This window comes from Symphalangus syndactylus, chromosome 9 (assembly GCF_028878055.3).
Source record: "Symphalangus syndactylus isolate Jambi chromosome 9, NHGRI_mSymSyn1-v2.1_pri, whole genome shotgun sequence".
Taxonomy (NCBI): Eukaryota; Metazoa; Chordata; class Mammalia; order Primates; family Hylobatidae; genus Symphalangus; species Symphalangus syndactylus.
Window position 1 is genome coordinate 61,047,199 of NC_072431.2, and position 23,418 is coordinate 61,070,616.

General features: G+C 52.0%; 1 protein-coding gene across 1 annotated transcript; it reads left to right on the forward strand.

Moving 5' to 3' along the window:
- Nucleotides 1-846: 846 nt before the first annotated feature.
- SSC4D (scavenger receptor cysteine rich family member with 4 domains) lies at nt 847-21,228 on the forward strand. The gene is made up of 11 exons (XM_055292761.1): nt 847-1,130; nt 5,977-6,175; nt 9,471-9,506; nt 9,918-10,223; nt 11,711-11,788; nt 12,673-12,987; nt 15,164-15,241; nt 16,684-16,758; nt 16,874-17,185; nt 18,527-18,604; nt 20,188-21,228. Exons 2-11 carry the CDS (start codon nt 6,043-6,045, stop codon nt 20,502-20,504), a joined length of 1,728 nt encoding a protein of 575 aa, XP_055148736.1. The 5' UTR covers nt 847-1,130; nt 5,977-6,042; the 3' UTR covers nt 20,505-21,228.
- The last annotated feature ends 2,190 nt before the right edge of the window (nt 21,229-23,418 follow it).

Genomic DNA, 23,418 nt, shown 5'->3' on the forward strand with positions numbered 1-23,418 from the left:
AAACCCCGTCTCTACTAAGAATACAAAATTAGCCGGGCTTGGTGGCGTATGCCTGTAATCACAGGTACTCGGGAGGCTGAAGCAGGAGAATCACTTGAACCCGGGAGGTGGAGGTTGCGGTGAGCCAAGATTGTGCCATTGTGCTCCAGCCTGGGCAACAAGAGCGAAACTCCGTCTCAAAAAAAAGAAGAACTACACAAGAAGGCAAAATTAGGCCAGGTGCTGTGGCTCACATCTGTAATCCCAGCACTTTGGGAGGCCGAGGCAGGCGGATCCCTTGAGGTCAAGAGTTCAAGACCATCCTGGCCAACATGGAGAAACCCAGTCTCTACTAAAAATACAAAATTAGCCTGGCATGGTGGTGCATGCCTGTAATCCCAGGTACTCGGGAGCTGAGGCACGAGAATTGATTGAACCTGGGAGGCGGAGGATGCAGGGAGCCGAGATTGTGCCATTGCATTCCAGCAGCCTGGGTGACAGAGAAAGACTATGTATAAAAAAAAGAAAAGAAAAGAAAAAAAAGAAGTCAAAATCAGCAGCCCCTGAGTGAGGTTGTGAGGTCCTGCCTATGTGGGAAACCCATTCCATACACTGTGGCTCCTGGGACCATTTCCAAAACCTCAGCTGAGATATGGGTCTGGACATCATCAGGGGGACTCCTGGGCTGGATCAGGGTTACCTCCAGAGATCAGGATGCTTGGCTGCCCTGCAAAGGGGTGGAGACGTATCCAGGCCTTTCTGAAACATGAACCCTGGGGTGGGGGGGCTGTGGGGGGAGGAGGGGCTGCCTGGCCCTGAGAGTCCATGCCTCCCCCAACCACATAGCTCCACCTCCACCTGGGTGCCCTTTTTCTGGGGCCACTCCAGCTGGTGCCGGCCACCTCCACTCCCCTTTGCTTCTCGTTGTCCCTAAGGTCGGATGGGGACAGGCTGGGGCCACCAGCCAGCTCCATGGACAGGGACTTTGCCTCTGCTCACCTTCCAGCTGTGGAAAGAAAAGAAGAAACACCTGTGTTGATTTCTATTTGGAAGATCCTTCCTCCTCCTAAACTTCCAGGGGCAGACAAAGTGATTCGATCTTCGATTGACTGTAGAAGGAGAGACAGAAAGAGCCCAGAACATTCCCCCAGGTATGAATCCTTTGCTTTTGCTGGGGTGTTTGTGCGTGTGTGCATGTGCATGCGTGTGTGTGTGTGAGTGAGACAGAGAGAGAGAGAGAGAGGCAACCATTTCCCACAGGTCAGATGGGAAATTGTCCTTGTTAATCTCCCAAGCCCCTTCTGGCTGCTGTTTTCTATGATTCTGTAGCCATCACCTTGATTCAGTCACTCAACAAACATTTCCTGAGTATCCACCCTGTACCAAGTGCAACCATTGAATAAGATCTGGTTTCTGCCCTCGAGGGTCTGCAGTCTCGATGGAGAAACAGTAATGATAACAATAGCTACCACACCTAGAGTGGGCCAGACACTGGGCTAAGCCTTGTGAAAACATTTGCTCATTGAACTTGGCAAAAATGATAAGGGGTAAGTGGATCACAAATGCCATTTTACAGATGAGAACAGTGAGGCTTTGCAAGGTGAAGGTCATACAGCTAGGAGATGGTGGAGCTGATGCTGCAATATGAACCGCTGTGTTATGCTGCCGGCTGTACTGTAGAGAATGTGGGCAACAGATGGACTTGGAAAGGGATATGAAGGGATGGGAGGGCTTTCAAGAGCCCTAATCACCAAGGACAGGGAAGGATGAAGCCTCGTCTTGCCAGTGTTCCCCAGGGCGTGAAGCAGGAGCAGACTGGAGGGGCCCACCTTGGAGCTGGGTGGGTGAGGAGGCAGGCTTGGAGGAGGGCTCTGGGGTCACCTGGGATTTGAGATTCGTGGGGGTCAGGATCGGGGGTTCTTCTCCCTCATTCCTGGGCCAAGGTGGCAGGGGATAGAGGTGGGGAAGCTGAGGATTCCTGGCAGGGTCTCTGGAATTTGCCTGTCCCCAGGGTGGGGGCTGATCTGGCCTGGGGGGCCAGTATCCCAGCAGCCTGAGAAATGGGTGGCACCGAGGCCAGGAGGCAAAAGGAGGCCAAGATAACTATGTGCCCCCCCGCAACAAGCAAAGCCTGGACTGTGACTTTCCCCCTCCTCATGGTTCTCAGCTCCCATCTCCCAGCTGTCCCCAGTCCAGGCAGAAGGAGGACAAAAGGTGATTATTCCACTGGGGGCTGTCCTGGGCCCCATGAATGGGGTGTTGAAATCCCCGTGTCCGCATCCAGATAGGCTTTCATCTTCTCCCCAACCAGACTTTGTACACCAGGGCAGAGGTAAAGCCAGAGAGAGGAGGGGGTTGGGGGGACGGTGGGGAGCTCCTTCTGGGACGAGCACCCATGTCCCCTAGTCCCACTCTCAATGTAGCCCAAACAGAACCATCCTCTCCACCACCACCTCCTACAAAGTCTCCATCAGTGTGGCTGGGAGCCAAATGGATGCTCCTAGCTCCCTGCCCCCCAACACCAAGAGAAGCCCAGTCCTGCCAGTTCAGTCTCCCACGTATCCTTCGCATCTCTCCTTCGTCTCTGCCTCCCATGGCCTGGAGTCTGGACAACTGCATCAGCCTCTAAACCAGCCTCCCATCTCTCCCCAGCCAACCAGTCCACAGTCCACACAATGCATCAGACCCCTGCTAAAAGTCTGCAAGAAAAGGGGACATGAGAGAGGCTTCTGGGACGCTGGTTACACAGTGTGAGTGCTCTTTGAGCTCTAAGTTCATGGTTTATGCACTTTTTTTTTCTTTTTAGTTAGAGACAGGGTCTCCTTCTGTCATTCAGGTTGGAGTGCAGTGGCGCGATCATGGCTTTCTGCAGCCTTGAACTCCTGGGCTCAAGTGATCCTCCTGCCTTAGCCTCCCAAAGCACTGGGATTACTGGCATGCACCACCATGCCCAGCTAATTGTTTTTTAGTTTTGCCGAGATGGGGTCTCACTATGTTGCCTAGGCTGGTCTTGAAATCCCGGGCTCAAGAGATCCTCCCTCAATTAGCTAGGCGTGGTGATGCCTGCCTGTAATCCCAGCTACTCAGGAGGCTGGGGCAGGAGAATCGCTTGAACCTGGAAGGTACAGGTTGCAGTGAGCCAAGATTGTGCCACTGCACTCCAGCCTGGGCGACGAGGCAAGACTCCGTCTCAAAAAAAAAAAAAGAGAGGTCCTCCCTCCTCGCTTCCCAAAGTGCTCACAGGAGTAAGCCGCCATGCTTGGCCTAGAGTTAATTTAAATCAGGGCCGGATGTGGTGGCTACATCTGTAATTCCAGCACTTTGGGAGACCGAGCCTGATATATCACTTGAGGTCAGGAGTTCCAGACCAGCCAGGTCAACATGGGGAAACCCCATCTCTACTAAAAATACAAAAATTAGCTGAGTATGGTGGCACATGCCTGTAGTCCCAGCTACTTGGGAGGCTGAGGCAGGAGAATTGCTTGAACCCAGGAGGCGGAGGTTGCAGTGAGCTGAGATCAGGTCACTGCACTACAGCCTGGGTGACAGAGGGAGGCTCTGTCTCAATAAATAAATGAATAAATAAATAAATAAATAAATAAAAATACATAATTTAAATCAGAAGAAATGAGCCAATAAAATGAGAAAAAATATTAAGGAAATCATAGTTACCATGACACACAAATACATAAAAAAAAGTGAAGGAAGGTCTGAGAGAGTAAATGCTGCTTACAATGCTCAGCCCACTTCGGGTGGAAAGGCCTTGAAGATTTTTTTTTTTTTTTTCTGATTTAGGATTGGGGTATTAAAAACAAAAAAAGTGCAAGACAGGAGGATCACTTGAGGCCAGGAGTTTGAGACCAGCCTGAGTAACACAGCACGAGAGCCCATCTCTACTAAAAAGGAAAAAAGAAAATTAGCTGGGTGTGGTGGTGCGAGCCTACAGTTCCAGCTACTCAGGAGGCTGAGGCAGGAGGATCCTTTGAGCCCAGGATAGGGAGGTTGCAGTGAGTCATGATCATGCCACTGCACTGCAGCCTGGGTGACACAGTGAGAGCCTATCTCTAAAAAATAAAAAAATAAAAAAATATTTAAAGTAAAACAAATTAATTAATTTGAAAGGGGAACTTTATATTGTTCTAATAAATGGAAAACCAGAGTCCTTTTTAGAAGGCATTGTACAATTTAAAAAGAATTAATGAAAATAAAACAATACATGTGTATCAATATCCTCCCAAATTAAGTGGGTTGCAGTCCGTGGCACCAACACTATATTTCGAATGCACAGACCGGGTGCGGTGGCTCATGCCTGTAATCCCAGCACTTTGGGAGGCTGAGGCGGGCGGATCACCTGAGGTCGGGAGATCAAGACCAGCCTGGCCAACACGGTGAAAATCCATCTCTACAGAAAATAAGCCAGGCATGGTGGCAGGTGCCTGTAATCCCAGCTACTCAGGAGGCTGAGGCAGGAGAATCACTTGAACCTGGGAGGTGGAGGTTGCAGTGAACTGAGATTGCGCCATTGCACTCCAGCCTGGATGACAGAGCGAGACTCCATCAAAAAAAAGAAAAGAAAGAAAGGGAGGGAGAGAGGGAGGAAGGGTGGGAAGGAAGGAACGAAGGAAGGAAGGAAGGAAGGAAAGAAAGAAAGAAAACAAAAATCAAATGTGCAGCCCTGGAGGATAATCTCTGAGCCCTTGGGCTGGTCATGGTTTGGGCCAAGCCAACCCTCCCAACCCCCTCTCCCACCATTTGCCCTCTTCACACATCCTCAGCTCCAGCCATGCCCGACTCCTCATGCGTTTCCATCCAAGCAGCATCTTTCTCACCTCCCAGCTTTTGCCTCTGCCGTCATCTCCACTCAGAATGCCAAAGGCGAGTGTAAATGTCATTTTCCCCTGAAGCTGACCCCTCCAGGAAGTAAACACTTGGAACTTTTTTCTTTTTCCTGCAGCCTTGGTGCAAGTGATCCTCCTACCTCAGCCTCCCAATTAGCTGGGACTACAGACATGCATCACCATACCCGACTCATAAAATAGAAATGTTCTGGGCCGGCGCAGTGGCTCACGCCTATAATTCCAGCACTTTGGGAGGCCAAGGTGGGTGGATCCCTTAAGGTCAGGAGTACAAAACCAGCCCGGCCAATATGGTGAAACCCCCTCTCTATGAAAAAAAAAAAAAAAAAAAGAAAAGAAAAGAAAAAAAAAATATATATATATATATATAATTAGCTGGGTGTGGTGATACACGCCTGTAATCCCAGCTACCCAGGAGGCTGAGGCAGGAGAATCACTTGAACCTCAGAGACAGAGGTTGCAGTGAGCCGAGATTGTGCCATTACACTCCAGCCTGGCCACAGAGTGAGACTCTGTCTCAAAAAAAAAAAAAAAAATTCTACGAATTTTTGTATTTTTAAAATTTAATTTTTTTTTCTTTTTGAGGCAGAGTCTTGCTCTGTCACCCAGGCTGGAGTGCAGTGGCATGATCTCAGCTCACTGCAACTTCTACCTCCCGGGTTCAAGAGATTCTGCTGCCTCAGCTTCCCGAGTAGCTGGGATTACAGGTGTACTCCACCACACCTGGCTAATTTTTGTATTTTTGGTACAGACGGTGTTTCACCATGTTGGCCAGGCTAGTCTTGAACTCCTGACCTCAACTGATCTGCCTCCCTCAGCCTCCCAAAGTGCTGGGATTATAGGCATGAGCCACCGCGGCTGGCCTAATTTTTGTATTTTTTTGTAACAGGCTTTCGCCATGTTACCCAGGCTGTATCTCGATCTCCTGGGTTCAAGTGATCCACCCGCCTCAGCCTCCCAAAGTGCTGGGATTACAGGCATGAGCCACCAAGCCCGGCCTCATTTTTAAAAACTTTTTGTAGAGATGGGGTCTCACTATGTTGCCCAGGCTGATCTTGAACTCCTGGGTGCAAGCAACCCTCCCACCTCGGCCTCCCAAAGTGCTGGGAGGCCAAGCAACATTTGGGATCTTTAATTTCAGATGTTCCAACTGTGACTTCTCCCTGGCACCTTGATGGGAGCATCTGAAACACCCTTCACCATCTAGATGCGCAAAGAAGCAGAGATGCTAATTGGTCCCCAGCCGGATGAGAAGGGCTGGGGGTGGAGGTTGGGAGATGGGAGTGCTGCCCCTCCCTTCCTCCCCCAAGCCCTGTCTTTCCTTCTCCTCCTGCCACTGGGTGAGTCCTCCCATTAGCCCTTGCCACTTCCTCTTTCTGGCTCTCGTTGTCCCAGCGGTAACTTTATAGTAGGAGGGGGGTTGTGAATGAGCTCATTCCTGCTGTTCTTTCCAATGCTGACCTTTGCCCAGAGTTGACAAAAGAGCTAAGAGCCTGAGTTTGGGGAATGAAGGGCTCAGTACTGGAGGTGACAGGTAAACACACCCATGGAATGGGCAGTTAGGGGACACTGGGTGCACGGAAGGAGAGAAAGAGGGTGTGTTCATCAATGGCTGTTGGAAAGACAGCTGGTAAAATAGATGAAATCAAATGACCTAGGGACTATCCAAACATAAGAAGAAGGCCAGGCGCGGTGACTCACACCTGCAATCCCAGTACTTTGGGAGGCCAAGGCGGGCAGATCACCTGAGATCAGGAGTTTGAGACCAGCCTGGCCAACATGGTGAAACCCACACTCTACTAAAAATACAAAAATTAGCCAGGCATGGCAGCACGCACCTGTAATCCCAGCTACTCAGGAGGCTGAGGCAGGAGAATCACTTGAACCTGGGAAGTGGAGGTTGCAGTGAGCCAAGATCACGCCACTGCACTCCAGCCTGGGTGACAGAGTGAGACTCTGTCTCAAAAAGAAATAAAGATAAATAAATAAATAAGAAGTGGAGTCAGCCGGGCACGGTGGCTCACGCCTGTAATCCCAGCACTTTGGGAGGCTGAGGCGGGCAGATCATGAGGTCAGGAGTTCAGGACCAGCCTGGCCAACATGGTGAAACCCCGTCTCTACTAAAAACACAAAAAATAGCTGGGTATGGTGGCGGGTGCCTGTAATCCCAGCTACTCAGGAGGCTGAGGCAGGAGAATCGTTCGAACCCAGGAGGTGGAGGTTGCAGTGAGCTGAGATCGTGCCATTGCACTCCAGCCTGAGTGACAGGGCGAGACTCTGTCTCAAAAAAAAAAAAAAAAAAGAGTGGAGTCTCAGTTTCTTCATCAGTAAAATAGGTACACAAGTACAGGCTGCAGGAGGTGGTTATAAGGATTCTACAAGGTAATGTACGTGAAAGTGTCAGAACTGTCATACCCGGGCCACAAGTGAGGAATTATTTTTGGGCTTTCCATTTTGCCTGGTAGGCAAATTTCACTTCCCTGTTTCCTCTCCCACCTCCACTCTCAAGCATCATGCTCAGAACTGCATGATGAAGAGGAGTATGGCTGTCTGGGTAGTCTCTCAGCTCTACCCTTGATTTGCTATGTGGCCCTGAGTAAGTTGTCTAATCTCACTAACCCTGAAGTTGCCCTGTCTGTAAGATCCTGCCTAACTTATAAATTTTCCTAATGATTAACTGAGTTCGCCTAAAGAAAGCAATGAGGGCCGGGCGCAGTGGCTCACGCCTATAATCCCAGCACTCTGGGAGGCTGAGGCGGATGGATCACCTGAGGTCACGAGTTCGAGACCAGCCTGACCAACATGCAGAAACCCCATCTCTACTAAAAATATGAAATTAGCCAGGCATGGTGGTATGCCTGTAATCCCAGCTACTTTGGAGGCTGAGGCAGGAGACTCACTTGAACCCAGGAGGTGGAGGTTGCAGTGAGCAAAGATGGCGCCATTGCACTCCAACCTGGGCAACAGGAGTGAAATTCCGTCTCAAAAAAAACAAAAAAGAAAAAAAGAAAGCAATGAGGACATACATGATAGCTGAAGCAGAAAGACTCAAGGCCAGGCAAGGTGGCTCACACGTGTAATTCTAGCACTTTGGGAGGCTGAGATGGGAGGATCACTTGAGGCCAGGAGTTTGAGACCAGCCTGGGCAACAAAGTGAGACCCCTGACTACAAAAAATTAAAAAATTAGGCCAGGAGCGGTGGCTCATGCCTGTAATCCTAGCACTTTAGGAGGCTGAGGCAGGCGGATCACTTGAGGTTAAGGGTTCAAGACTAGCTTGGCCAACATGGTGAGACCCCATTTCTACCTTAAAAACATAAAAATTCGCTGGGTGTGGTGGTGTGCACCTGCAGTCCCAATTACTCGGGAGGCTGAGGTGGGAGAATCACTTGAACCCAGGAGGCAGAGGCTGCAGTGAGATGAGATCATGCCACTGTGCTCCATCCTGAATGGAGTAAGACTCTTGTCTCAAAAAAAAAAAAAAAAAAAAATAGCTGGGTAGGGTGGCAGGAGCTTGTAGTCCCAGCTATTCTGGAGGCTGAGGCAGGAGGATGTATTGAACCCAGGTATTGGAGGGTGCAGTGAGCTATGATCATGTCACTGCACTCCAGGCTGGGTGACAAACTGAGACACTGTCTTAAAAAAAAAAAAAGAAGAAGAAGAAGAAGAATGAAGTAGAAGGACTCATCTAGGTAAATCTTTAGGGAGGGAAATATAATGAATCCCAAAGCCAATTTACACATTTAAGGTGGAGCTACTGAACATCTGCTGAGTACCAGGCTCTGAGCGGAGAGTCCGGGGACACAGAGTTGAGACAGGCATGGCCACATTACCAGAGAAGGCCCCGAAAGAGGCCTGGGTATGTAGTGCCCAGGAATTCAGAGGAAACAGAAAGCACTTCTAGCTGAGGGCTCCAGGATGGCTTCCCAGAGGAAGGAGCTCCAAGCTGGGAATTGAAAAAAGCTCTTGCCTAGGTGTGTTGGCTCACACCTGTAATCCCAGCACTTCAGCAGGCCAATGTGGGTAGATTACCTGAGGTCAGGAGTTTGAGACCAGCCTGGCCAACATGGCAAAACCGCATCTCTACTAAAAATACAAAAATTAGCTGGACATGGTGGTGTGCACCTGTAATCCCAGCTACTCGGGAGGCTGAAGCAGAAGAATCGCTTGAACCCCAGAGGCGGAGGTTGCAGTGAGCTGAAATCGCGCCATTGCACTCCAGCCTGGGTGACAAGAGCGAGACTTTGTCTCAAAAAAAGAAAAGAAAAAAGGCGAGGCTGGTCAGAATGGTTAGAAGATTCTAGAAGGTTTTGTAGTGAAAGCTCAGGAGCTGAGACTCCTGCAGGTAACAGGGGTCATTATGGGATTTAGCATTAGTTTGAGACATGCAGATCTACAGATTTACACCCGCAGATCTCTCTGGGTTGGCCCAGAGACCACTAAGAGAGGGGTGAGGCAGGGAAGCCAATCAGGACAGTCAGAGAAAGAGACAATGGGGCTTTGGCAAAGCAGGGATACTGAAGTCCAAGAAGACGGGGGTGATGTTGAGGACTGTGGGGGTTGGGGGGTGTGTTCCTGGGACCAGGGAGCCATGGTGTGGGCAGAGGGGCCAATGCTCTTCCTCACTCTGTTTCAGCCAGCGCCCTACAGCCCACTCCACTGCCCTTTCCAGGTAGGTGCCCCACCCCACCCTTCCTCACCCTCACCTGTCCCCCAGGTACTCCAGCCTCAGACAGGGAACCACAGGAAGTGATGACTAACCAGCTCCCCTTGACCCTAGATGCCCCCATCTCAGGGGAGCTGTAGTCTCCCCATTTAACAGAAGGGATTGATCCCAAGGTTCCCATGGCTTCATGGCAAAGCGGGTAACCTGGCTGGGTCCCATAGCACACGTCTGTGATCCTAGCGCTTTGGGAGGCCAAGACAGGAGGATCACTTGAGCCCAGGAGTTTGAGACCTGCCTGGGCAACATAGTGAGATGCTGTCTCCACCAAAAAAAAAAAAAAAAAAAGGACATCATGGAGTGGGCATCCTGGAGGTTGGACTCAGTGACCCCCTGGTGCCAGCTCCATCCTCTTCACAGAGCTGAGGCTGGTGGGGGGCCCCAGCCGCTGCCGGGGCCGCCTGGAAGTCATGCACGGTGGCTCCTGGGGCAGCGTCTGTGATGACGACTGGGACGTGGTGGACGCCAACGTAGTATGTCGCCAGCTGGGCTGTGGACTGGCGCTGCCCGTGCCACGGCCCCTCGCCTTTGGCCAAGGCCGAGGCCCCATCCTGCTGGACAACGTGGAGTGCCGCGGGCAGGAAGCTGCGCTGAGCGAGTGCGGCAGCCGGGGCTGGGGCGTCCACAATTGCTTTCACTACGAGGATGTGGCTGTCCTGTGTGATGGTGAGTGGAGCCCTGGGACCTGGAGGTACAGACAGACTGTGGCAGGCAGCAGGGCTGTAGGCTAGATAAATGAAGGGACTTCCCACAGGTAAGGCTGTTACATGCAGATCAGGCCAGAGGCTACAATGCCTGGTGCCGGGGAAGAGCCCCAGCATGGGTCCCAGGGATTCTTCTGGGTCATTGCCTGACCCTGACCTTGGACCAAAAGAAAACCAGCACTACTGCTTCTATGTAAGACTTTGATTGTCCCAGCAGAGCCCCTCTCCCTTAAAAAAAATTTTTTTTTAGAGATTTTGGAGATGGGGTCCCACTCTTTGGTCCAGACCAGAGTGCAGTGGTGTGATCATAGCTCACTGCAGCCTCAAACTCCTGGGCTCAAGGGATTCTCCCGCCTCAGTAGCTGGGACTACAGGTGCAAGCCACCCCACTGGTTCCCCTTTCCCAGTTTTAAAACCAGACAATCAGCTGGGCATGGTGGCTCATGCCTGTAACTCCAGCATTTTGGGAGGCCGAGGTGGCAAGACTGCTTGAGCCCAGGAGTTTGAGACCATCTTGGGAACATAGTATCTTAACTCTACGAAAAATCAGAAAAATTAGCGAGGCGTTGGGGGGGGTCCCAGCTACTTGGGAGGCAGAGGAGGGAGGCTTGCTGGAGTCTGGGGGGTCAAGGTTGCAGTGAGCCATGATTGTGACACTGCACTCCAGCCTGGGTGACAGAGCAAAATCCTGTCTCAAAAAACAAAGAAAAAACAGACTATTGGGGTCACACTGACCATGCGCTCCACGTGGCATAGAGCTGCAGCGGAAACTGAGAGCAGTGCTTCTAGTTTTCAAGAAAATCAGGGGGTCTCATGAAAACACAGATTGAGGCCCAATCCCAGAGTTTCTGATTCTGCAGGTCTGGATGGGGCCTGAGAATCTGCATCGCTAACAGTTCCCAAGGGCAGTGAACTGCTTTAAGAACTGTGCTTCAGGCTGGGCACGGTGGCTCATGCCTGTAATTCCAGCACTTTGGGAGGCCGAGGCAGGCGGATCACCTGAGGTCAGGAGTTCAAGACCAGCCTGACCAACATGGTGAAACCCCGTCTCTACTAAAAATACAAAAAATTAGCTGGGCATGGTGGCAGGCACCTGTAATCCCAGCTACTCAGGAGGCTGAGGCAGGCGAATTGCTTTAACCAGGGAGGCAGAGGTTGCAGCGAGCTGAGATTGTGCCATTGCACTCCAGCCTGAGCGACAGAGCAAGACTCCATCTCAAAAAATAAAATAAAATAAAAACAACAACAAAAACCGTGCTTTAGAGGAGTCCAGGACTCTGGTGTGGACCCTCTCCTCTCATACCCCAGGGTTCCTGGCTGTGACTCTTTGTGTGGCCAGAGGCTCTGGCGGTAAGCACCTTATGGGTCCATCATCCTGCCCCTTAAACACCCTGTGGTGTAAGGATGGAGAACAGAAAGACCCCTGTATCCACCTCACTTCCTTTCCAGAATTCTTGCCAACGCAGCCCCCAACAAGGAAGATGTTAATCAGTAGAGCACCTCCTACGACACTGCCAAATGGAAAAAGTACGTAAGCATAATGTGGGCACCACCTGGGTTTTGGGAGAGGAGTCTCTCACACCCTACCCTAGGCAGTGGGAAGACAGGGATTACAAATTGAAGATGTAAAGTTAGAGAAAATGGCTGGGCACGGTGGCTCATGCCTGTAATCCCAGCACTTTGGGAGGCAGAGCCAGCGGATCACTTGAGGTTGGGAGCTCCAGACCAGCCTGGCCAACATGGTGAAACCCTGTCTCTACAAAAAATACAAAAATTAGCCAGGCGTGGTGGCACATTCCTGTAGTCCCAGCTACTTGGGAGGCTGAGGCAGGAGAATCACTTGAACCCGGGAGGCAGAGGTTACAGTAAGATCATGCCACTGTACTCCAGCCTGGGGGACACAGTGAGACCCTGTCTCAAAAAAAAAAAAAAAATAGAAAATGAGTGGGCGGTGAGACTGGAGCTTAATCTCACAGGAAGGTCAGATGAGCCCAAGAATGATGATCATGACTAGAACAGGAAAATGAAAAGTGCTCTAAAAGAGGGAGAGTGAAAGAGGCAAGGAAGTCCAGAGATGGAAGAGGGTCCCATTCCTCAGGAGATCAGGGAGGGCTTCCTGGAGGAAGAGGTGTGGGCGCTGTATCTTGAGGATGTCATTTGCAGTAGATGAGAAAGCAGCACGTCCCAGGCTGCCAGGAGACAGGGAGCAGGGTAGGGGGGTTGGTTTTAGGCAGAAATGATACTGTGATCCCACAAGCCACCCCCAGTCTGGACCAAGGAGGCGGTACCCTGGGCAGCGGGGTGAGCAGATGCCCATGGGTTGTAGGTCCTGGGACACCGGGCTGCCCTTGTGGTGAGGACGGGGGCAGAGGCCAGTGGGAGATGCGCCCTGCCCCTGCCCCCGTCCCCAGGTGAGGGCAGCGTGCGCCTGGTAGGGGGCGCGAACCTGTGTCAGGGCCGAGTGGAGATCCTGCACAATGGCCTGTGGGGCACTGTGTGTGACGATGACTGGGGGCTGCCGGATGCCGCTGTGGTCTGTCGTCAGCTGGGCTGCGGGACGGCCATGGCCGCCACCACCAACGCCTTCTTCGGCTATGGCACGGGACACATCCTGCTGGACAACGTGCACTGCGAAGGCGGCGAGCCCCGCCTGGCAGCCTGCCAGAGCCTGGGCTGGGGTGTGCACAACTGCGGCCACCACGAGGACGCGGGCGCGCTCTGCGCAGGTGCGGGCTCTACGGGCGGTGGACGGTGGGCGGGGCCGGGGCAGGTGGGCGGGGCCCTGTGGCAATGCTGGAGGAGGCGGCTTCGGTGGGGAGGTGGACGGGGAGGGTGTTTTGGCTGTCTTGATGCTCCCCAGAGCTCTCCAGGCAGCATCCAAAATTACCTCTATCTCAGTCCTGTTCTAGAAGTGCCTCCGAATATCCCAGAACTCCTTGTGGTACACTCCATGGCTATGGAACAATACTGCACTAATCCAGCCTGGCCAACATGGCGAAAATTAGTCGGGCGTGGTGGTGCATGCTTGTAATCCCAGCGACTTGGGAGGCTTAGGAAGGAGAATCGCTTGAACCCAGGAGGTGGAGGTTGCAATGAGCCGAGCTCACGCCACTGCACTCCAGCCTGGGTGACAGAGAGAGACTCCGTCTCAAAACAAACAAACAAAAAAAACCTGTACTATTGCTTCACCAATACTCGAGAATTCTATAGCAATATCCCAAGAATGCCTCCAGAACGTTCCAGCAAGTACTATTCCTGGGCCACTTTAGAGTAACACTCTAGAATAACACTCAGAGTAACACTCTAGAATTGCCCCAGAGATATTCCAGAATTCTCTAATGCTCACAGCATTACCTAGCACACCCCTCTGTCATCCTGATGCTCTAATAATAGTATTTTCTCCCCACCTATTTGGGAGGGTTTCTCAGCAAAGAGGAATAATAGGGCCAATAATGCTATTTCACAGATGGACTCTACTCTGGAAGAGATAAAGTGGTTGCCCACAGCTCATAACTCATAGCAAACTAAGGGCTATCATTCCCAGTGTATAGGTGGGAAAGCTGAGGCCCAGAGAGTCAGAGCCTTGCCCATGGTCACACAGTTAATGCAAGGCAGGCAAGCCCCCAAATTGAGGCTTAGTCCAGGAGGGTTTTTGGTTTCCCTCAGCAAAGAATTTAAGGGCCAGCTGGTGTTAGCAGCTTTCATTGACGCGGCAGTGCACAGCAGCAGCAGAGGTCCTGCTCCTTGCTGAGCAGGGCTACCCCTTAGGCAGTGTGCCCAGAGTAGCAGCTGAGAGGCAGGTCTGCAGTCGTAATTCTATTTACTTTCAAGTATATGCAAATTAGGGGGTGGATTATGCAGACATTTTAAGAACTAGAATGGTAATTTTTGGGTTGTCTGCGTTGCCATGGAAAGGTAACTCCAGGTGTTGCCACGGCAATGGTAAACTGACATGGCATACGGGTGGGCGTATCTCATGGAGAGGCACTCCCACCCCATCCCTGTTTTAGCTAGTCCTCAATTTGGTCCGGTGTCTGAGCCCCACCTCCTGAGTCGAGTGAGTCCCCCCTCCTGCCCCATTCCCCACTCAAGAGATTAGTTGTTCTTTTGTTTTTTGTTTTTTTACTTTAAGAGGGGCCGTAGGAGAGCAGAAGTCTGTCTCAGTGAGCCGAGACAGAGCCTCTGCTAACCCTGGGCATGGCCCTTGCCCTGCTAGCCCTGTTTTCTCTGTAAGAGGGGAATAATGGGCTGGGTGCGGTGGCTCACGCCTATAATCCCAGCATTTGGGAGGCCGAGATGGGCGGATCGCCTGAGGTCGGGTGTTTGACACCAGCCTAGCCAGCATGGTGAAACCCCGTCTCTACTAAAAAAAACCACAAAAATTAGCCAGGCATGGTGGCAGGCGCCTGTAATCCCAGCTACTCGGGAAGCTGAGGCATGGGAATCACTTGAACCTGGGCGGTGGAGGTTGCAATGAGCGGAGATCGCACCATTGCACTCCGGCCTAGGTAACAAGAGCGAAACTCAATCTCAAAAAAAAAAAAAGAGGATAATGAGAACTCAGGACTGTGTATGGTCCTCCCTGATGGGCAAGGCCTTCTGTACTCCATGTCTGTTGGACACAGAAGGCTTCTGATGAGAACATGGGACACTGGAGAGAAATGAAAGCATGTGTGTTGAGAGCCCTGTATAAACTGAAGTGTACGCCTCACAGCACAAGTGAATTACTACCACTATCAAAGTGGGGACAGGCCTCCTTGGAACCCCGCTGCGGCCACCAGCCCTGGAAGTAACATCTATTCTCTCCTCCAGGGAGACCCTCCTATCCTCCCCTGACAGCCCATGGCTGACCAGAGACCAGAATCTCAGCCTTTGACCCTGCCCGCTTCTCTCCTGCCCTAGGCCTGGGTCCCCCAACGCTCACAGCACTGCCATCCTCAGCCACAAGAGAGGACTGGGCTTGGCACACAGATCCGTCCGGTAAAGAGCTCAGCCCTCCAGGCGGGAATGTTAGGGGTATGGTGGGTGCGGCTGGGAACTGGGAAGAATGTTCTGGATTCACAGGCGGGGGCCCTGGCTAACAGGCCAGGGCTTTGGCCAGATGGTGCAGAGGTGGGTGAGACAATTACGAGCAGACGGAGCAAGGATGATGAAACTCAAAGCTCTGAAAACTTCAGCGGGGTGGGAGGAGGCAGTAAGAGATTTCTTCAAAGCACATAAGTAAAATTTGGAATGTGGGTGGTGGCTCACTCCTATAATCCCAGTACTTTGGGAAACAGGCGGGAGGATCTGTTGAGGTCAGTTAAAGACCATCCTGGGCAACTTAGCTAGAACCTGTCTCTAAATATAAATAAATAAATATATATAATATAATTATATTATATATATTATATAATACACATTACATTATATATTATATATTATAATACAATATATTATATATCATATAATATATAATATATTATATAACATATATAATATATTATATATTATATATAATTATATATTATATAATATATTATATAATACATTATATATTATATTATATAATATATATAATATATAAAGTATACATATATATATTATATATATTTAAATTGCCAGGCACAGTGGCTCACGCCTGTAATCCCAGCACTTTGGGAGGCTGAGGCAGGTGGATCACTTGATGTTGGGAGTTCAAGACCAGCCTGGCCGACATGGTGAAATCCCATCTCTACTAAAAATACAAAAATTAAAAATAAATAAATAAAAATACAAAAATTAGCCAGGCGCCTGTAATCCCAGCTACTTGGAAGGCTGAGGCAGGAGAATCGCTTAAGCCTGGCAGGCAGAGGTTGCAAAGAGCCGAGATTGCGCCACTGCACTACAGTCTGGGCAAGACAGAACGAGACTCTGTATCAAAAAAAAAAAAAAAGAAAATTAGCTGGGCATGGTGGGTCGCACCAGTCCTAGCACTTTGGAATACCAAGGCAGGAGGATCACTTGAGGCCAGGAGTTCTAGGCTGCAGTGAGCTATGATCGCACCACTGCACTCCACTCTGGGTGACAGAGCAAGACCGTGTCTCGAAGTTAAAAAAAAATTTTTTTTCAATGGTGTGATGCTGAGACTGGAAATTGAGAGACCTTATGAGGGGGTCGATTGAGATGAAGGTTGAATCAAGGTTAGCAGTGCAATTGGAATTAGGATAGGAACTATCCCTGGGCCTCAAGTTAGGGTAACACCTAGAATCAGCTTTCGGTTCATTCAACCAACTTTCCCGGAGATCCCAACACGCGCCAGACAACGTGGTGACTCTGGGGTTGCAGCTGAGTGGGGGTACGGGTTTGGTAGGGTTGGGGGTTCTTGGTAGGCGTCCCCATGCCCTGCTGGACATAAGGCCTCCTCGTCCCCTTCGAACACTCTAGATGCCCTGTCTCCGCAGCTACAGGAGTTGGCCCCCAGCCTTCCCGGGAGACGGCACTGCTCACCACTGCCGCCTGGGCCGCAGGAAAGAAAAGTAAGTGGCGGTGCCCGGGGTCTGCGGGGGGTGGGGAAGGGTAGGGCTGGGGCTGTGTCTGGGAGCCGGCAGCCCCAGCCCAGCCCCTCTGGCCGCGGGCCTGTGCGCCCCGCAGGTGGGTGGCTGCGGCTGGTGGGCGGCCCGGGTCCGTGCCGCGGCCGCGTGGAGGTGCTGCACGCCGGGGCCTGGGGCACCGTGTGCGACGATGACTGGGACTTTGCGGACGCGCGCGTGGCCTGCCGCGAGGCGGGCTGCGGGCCTGCGCTGGGCGCCACGGGCCTGGGCCACTTCGGCTACGGCCGCGGCCCCGTGCTGCTGGACAACGTGGGCTGCGCCGGCACCGAGGCCCGCCTGAGCGACTGCTTCCACCTGGGCTGGGGCCAGCACAACTGCGGCCACCACGAAGACGCAGGAGCGCTCTGCGCAGGTGAGGCTTACAGCGGGGCCGCGCACTGCGGCGTGGGAGGGGCAGGGCGGCGCCACGCATGAGGCCTCTCTGCGGCACTGCCGCCACGGGAGCATGCGCACTCCGCAGAGGGGCGCCGCCCCGCCGTCTGCGCGCTCTGCGGCTGCGCGGCGGAGGGGGGCCGGAACGGAGAGCCTTCTGCAGTGGAAAATGGGGCGGGGCCTGGGGAGGGCCGCGTGGTGCAGCTGTGAGGGGCGGTGTCCGAAGGTCAGGGCTAAGGCCGATTCTAGTTCGAGAAACGCATCAAGTCCGTAAAGGGTAGGGCCGTTTGCTCCCGGCTAAATCTAGACCCAGCAAAACTCTATTAAGCAGAGAGTGGATCACCCTTACCAGAGCTAGCGTGTGACCTTTGGGCGGAGTCAATGGAAAGGGGTGTTTGCAGTTTGGCAGAACATTGTGAAATTCGTTGATTGCTGTGGGAATTGATACCTTCACCCTCATTTAACGCCCCAAGGCTAGTAGGCCCTACTTCCCATAGTTTTGGCCACAAAGGGTTCTGCTTTGGGGCCAAGGTTTGGAGAGGCACAACACCTATTTTTTTTTTTTTCTTTTGAGACAGAGCCTTGCTCTGTCACTCAGACTGGGCTGCAGTGGCACGATCATAGTTCACTGCAGACTTAAACTCCTGGGCTCAAGCAATCCTACTCCGCTCAACCTCCAGAGTAGTTGGGACTACAAGGGACATGCCACCGTGCCTGGCTAATTTTTGAATTTTTTTTTAGAGATGAGGTCTCACTGTGTTGCCCAGGCTACTCTCGAACTCCTGGCCTCAAGCGATCCTCTCACCATGACTTTTTTTTTTTTTTGAAACAGAGTCTCAGTCTGTCACCCAGGCTGAAGTGCAGTGGCTCACTGCAACCTCCGCCTCCATGTTCAAGCGATTCTCCTGCCTCAGCCTCCCTAGTAGCTGGGACTATAGGCGCGTGCCACCACGCCTGGCTAATTTTTGTATTTTTAATAAAGACGGGGTTTCACCATGTTGGCCAGGCTGGTCTACGAACTCCTGACCTCAGGTGATCCACCCGCCTCAGCCTCCCAAAGTGCTGGGATTACAGGTGTGAGCCACCATGCCCAGCCTTACCTTGACCTCTTAAAGTGCTGGGACTACAGGTGTGAGCCACTGCGCCCACTCAGTGACACAACCCCCATTTCTGATCAAAGGGAGCAGTTCTTCAGGAACCTGTGAAGTCCTTTTTGTCCCTAGGACAGGCTTTCCTGGGGAGAGCAGGAGGGGACCTGGCCCTAAGGAACATGCTTCCCATTGTGACAGCCACCTCTTTATCTCTGTCCTTCCTTAACCAGGCCCAGAGGAGCTGGGATTACAAGTCCAGCAGGATGGTTCTGAGACCACGCGGGTGCCCACTCCTCGGCCCAGGGACGGTAGGTGCCCTTAATCCCCTGAAAGTGGGTGGAGGCATCAGGGTCTGAAGGACCTGGATTGGGGGAGGTCACAGCCTAGGTTATAAAGCTCAGCAGATTCACACCGGGACCTGGAAGTCTTGTCCTTTTCGTTGGTCTCAGGCCTCCTTTGTAGGAATATGGTGTCCAGAAAGAAGGAGGTGAGCTTTAAACTACAGCAATCTGGAGATTTCTAGAGGTGAGATCAGAATGAGGGGATAAGGATCCTGTCCTGAACAGAGCAATGAAAAAATCCAGAATGTAGTTCTGGGAGCCCAGGGGGGTGCGGGAGACCATGATAACCTTCAGGGGACACAATAGGATGTAACAGAGTCTCCAAACAGCCGGCCTGGGGCTGGGGTACTGGGATTATGAACAGAGGACTAGAGAGAGAGCAGACATGAAGCACCCAATACACGTCGCGGATCACTCAAAAACGTTTGCACGCTTTCTCACAGTCCTGAGACTGGGTCTGGACTGATGCTCATCTTATTTATTTGTTATTTTATTTTTTTGAGATAGAGTCTTGCTCTGTCACCCAGGCTGGAGTGCAATGGCACAACCTCCACCTCCCAGGTTCAAGCTATTCTCGTGCCTCAGCCTCCCCAGTAAGTGGGATTATAGGCATGTGCCACCATACCCAGCTAATTTTGTGTGTTTGTATTTTTAGTAGAGACGGGGTTTCACCATGTTGGCCAGGCTGGTCTTGAACCCCTGACCTCAAGTGATCCGCCAGCCTTGGCCTCCCAAAGTGGTGTGATTATAGGCATGAGCCACTGTGCCTGGCCCCATGTTATTTATGTTTGAGACAGAGTCTTGCTCTGTCATCTGGGCTGGAATGCAGTGGCACAATCATGGCTACTGAAGCCTTGACCTCCTGGGCTCAAGCAATCCTCCTGCTTCAGCCCCCCAAGTAGCTGAGACTACAAGGCACACACCACCACACCCGGCTAATTTTTGTTTTTTTGTTTTGTTTTGTTTTTAGAGACAGGGTCTTGCTATGTTGTCCAGGCTGCTGTCTGGCTTCTGGGCACAAGCAGTCCTCCCTCCTCAGCCTCCCAAAGTGCTGGGATTGCAGGCATGAGCCACTGCACCCAGCACCAATCTTCTTTTTTGTTTTTTTGAGAAGGAGTCTCGCTCTGTCGCCCAGGCTGGAGTGCAGTGGCATGATCTCGGCTCACTGCAAGCTCCGCCTCCTGGGTTCACGCCATTCTCCTGCCTCAGCCTCCCAAGTAGCTGGGACTACAGGCACCCGCCACCACGCCCAGCTAATTTTTTGTATTTTTAGTAGAGACGGGGTTTCACTCTGTTAGCCAGGATGGTCTCGATCTCCTAACCTCGTGATCCACCCGCCTCAGCCTCCCAAAGTGCTGAAATTACAGGCGTGAGCCACTGTGCCCAGCCAGCTCCAATCTTACTTTAATTTCATGTGTCTGCCTTCATCTAGTGGCTCCTAGGGCAGTGCTCAGAGTGTCTCAGACCTCTCTTTACTCCCAACCTGACCTAGCTTGGGAGTAGCCTGGCATGGACCAGCCCCTTCCAACCCAGCCCTTGTCCTCCCACAGGGCATCTACGTCTGGTCAACGGAGGCCACCGATGCGAGGGGCGTGTAGAGCTCTACCTAGGGCAACGGTGGGGCACTGTCTGTGATGATGCTTGGGACCTGCGGGCAGCCGGTGTCCTGTGCCGCCAGCTGGGCTGTGGCCAGGCCCTTGCAGCCCCTGGCGAGGCTCACTTTGGCCCAGGCCGAGGCCCCATTCTCCTGGACAATGTCAAGTGCCGTGGGGAAGAAAGTGCCCTGCTGCTCTGCTCTCACATCCGCTGGGATGCCCACAACTGTGACCACAGCGAGGATGCCAGTGTCCTGTGCCAGCCTTCATGACCCAGCCCGCTCTGCAGACCACCTCTTCTTCCGGGAGCTGTGACCTGCCCTTCCTCCTCCAGGAAGCCCTCCTCTTGTGATGACTACAGTTCACTTTGCCCCTCCTTCCCTTGCCTGGGAGAGAGCCTACCTAGACAGTGCAGTCCTGCATGGGGGAGCATGGCTGTACCCCTGTCCACTTACTGCGTGACCTCAGCCTGTCATCGACTCAACACTGAACCCAATTCAGTGAAAGCTCCCGTGGTTTTGCTCAGCCAAAACCAAAACGAGGGGAAGAGAATGATTCCTAACTCTTCTCTTTGGTGGGGCTGTTTTTATAGCACCAGACCCTGCCTTCCTTGACCTAGATCCAGGAGGCTCAGGGGCTCTTTAAATGGGGTATCTCCTCTTCCCCCAACCCATCTTGGGATCCCCAAGAAGAGGGAAGGCAGGAGGGGCCTACAGCTCCTACCTTGGGCCCTCAGGGGCTGCAGAGGAACCTGGGTCCCTGTCCTGCCCTGCTCCGAGAGGGCCTGGACTCACTCAGATGGTGCTCGGCTGGACAAGGGGACTGGGGGAGGGGCCAAAGCAGGGACAGTGGCCCCTCCCTGCAGCTGGAACCAGCATCTCTGATTTATGCCGTCTCCACCACAGAGCCTCCACTTTGCAGGATTAAAGAACCCTGGGGGCCTGTAGCCACCGGTTCATAGGTGCCAAGTCAATAAAGCATTGTCCCCTGTCTCTTGTAACTGAAGTCACTGTTTGAGCACAAATGCATTCTCTGTGGCAGCAGGAGAGACTCTGGGCAGGGCTCTCGGGAGGAAACAGCGTTCGGAATGGAGGACGGTTCAAAAGCATCATCCAAGAGCTCTCAGCAGGTCCATCGCATCCTGGAAATGCTGAGTCACAGTGTCAGGCCTCCATGGCCCCTAGTGAGTCCCTTAACCCAACTCCTCTCACCTTTCACATATATAGAAATCAATGTCCAGCAAAAGGAAGGGGCTTGCTCAAGGCCACATAGCAAGGCGTTGGAGTCACTAGAAGAGAGAAGAAATTTTTTTTTTTTTTTTTTTAAAGACAGAGTCTCACTCTGTTGCCCTGACAAGTGCAGTGGCACAAACTCGGCTCACTGCAACCTTTGCCTCCTGGGTTCAAGTGAGTCTCCTGCCTCAGCCTCCCGAGTAGCTGCGACTACAGGCATGCACTACCACACCCGGCTAATTTTTGTATTTTTAGTAGTGACCGGGTTTCACCATTTTGGCCAGGCTGGTTTTGAACTCCCAACCTCAGGTGATCTTCCTGCCTCGGCCTCCCAAAGTGCTGAGATTACAGGCGTGAGCCACCGCGCCCGGCCCTTTTTATTTTTTTTTAAGACACCGAGTCTTATTCTGTCACCCAGGCTGGATGGAGTGCAGTGGTCTTATCATAACTCACTGCAGCCTCGAACTCCTGGATACAAGCAATCCTCCCACCTCAGGCTCCCAAGTACCTAGGACCACAGGTGCATGCTACCATGCCCAGCTGTTTTAAAATTTTTCTTGTAGAGATGGGATCTTGCTTTGTTGCCCAGGCTGGTCTCAAACTTCTGATCTAAAGGGATCCTCCTGCCTCAGCCTTTCAAAGTACTGTGATTAGAGGTGTGAGCCACTGTGCCCAGCTGAGAAAAAATTCTTTTTCTTCAGTTTTGGTTTTTTGTTTTGTTTTTTGAAAGAGTTCACTCTTGTTGCCCAGGCTGGAGTGCAATGGCACAGTCTCGCCTCACTGCAACCTCTGCCTCCCAGGTTCAAGCGATTCTTCTGCCTCAGTCTCCTGAGTAGCTGGGATTACAGGCATGCGCCACCATGCCCGGCTAATTTTGCATTTTTAGTAAAGATGAGGTTTGTCCATGTTGGTCAGGCTGGTTTTGAACTCCCAACCTCAGGTGATCTGCCCACCTCGGCCTCCCAAAGTGCTAGGATTACAGGCCTGAGCCACTGCGCCTGGCCTTTTTTTTTTTTTTTTTTTTTTTAAGACAGAGTCTCACTTTGTTGTCTAGGCTGGAGTACAGTGACATGATACCATGTTAGTTCACTACAACCTCTGCCCAGGCTGAAGCGATCCTTCCACCTTAGCCTCCCAAATAGCTGGGACTACAGGTTCATGGCACCACACCCTGCTAATTTTTGTTTGTTTGTTTGTTTGTTTGTTTGTTTGTTTTGAGATGCTCTTGTTGCCCAGGCTGGAGTGCAATGGCATGATCTCAGCTCACTGCAACCTCCGCCTCCCCGGTTCAAAGTGATTCTCCTGCCTCAGCCTCCTGAGTAGCTGGGGTTACAGGCGCCCACCACCATGCCCGGCTAATTTTTTTGTATTTTTATTAGAGACGGGGTTTCACCATGTTGGCCAGGCTGGTCTCAAACTCCTGACCTCAAGTGATTCACCCGCCTCAGCCTCCCGAAGTGCTAGGATTACAGGCGTGAGCCACCTCGCCCGGCCAATTTTTGCATTTTTTGTAGAGACACGGTCTCACTATGTTTCCCAGGCTGGTCTTGAATCCCTAGTTTCAAGCGATCCACTGACCTGGACCCACCAAAGTGCTGGGATTGCAGGTGTGAGCCACCATGCCCAGTCCCTTTTTTTTCTTTGAGACAGTCTTGCTCTGTCAGCCAGGCTGAAGTGCAGTGGTACAATCATGATTCACTGCAGCCTCGACCTCCCAGGCTCAAGTAAGCCTCCCACTTCAGCCTCCTGAGTAGCTGGGAATATAGGTGTGTGCCATGACACCCTGATAATTTTTTTAAAAGTTTTTTGCAGAGAGGGGTGTCTCACTATGTTGCCTAGGCCAGTCTCAAATTCCTGGCCTCAAGCAATCCTCCCACCTCGGCCTCCCAGAGTGCTGGGATGGCAAGCGTGAGCCACTTTGCCTGGTCTCTCATCTCCCTTTGTTGACTCTATG

Coding starts and splice junctions, on each gene's coding strand:
- SSC4D (XM_055292761.1), top strand. CDS start 6,043: ATGCGCAAAGAAGCAGAGATGCTAATTGGTCCCCAGCCGGATGAGAAG. Junction 6,176..9,470: donor CCTTCTCCTCCTGCCACTGG/GTGAGTCCTCCC, acceptor ACTCTGTTTCAG/CCAGCGCCCTACAGCCCACT. Junction 11,789..12,672: donor GACACTGCCAAATGGAAAAA/GTACGTAAGCAT, acceptor CCCCGTCCCCAG/GTGAGGGCAGCGTGCGCCTG.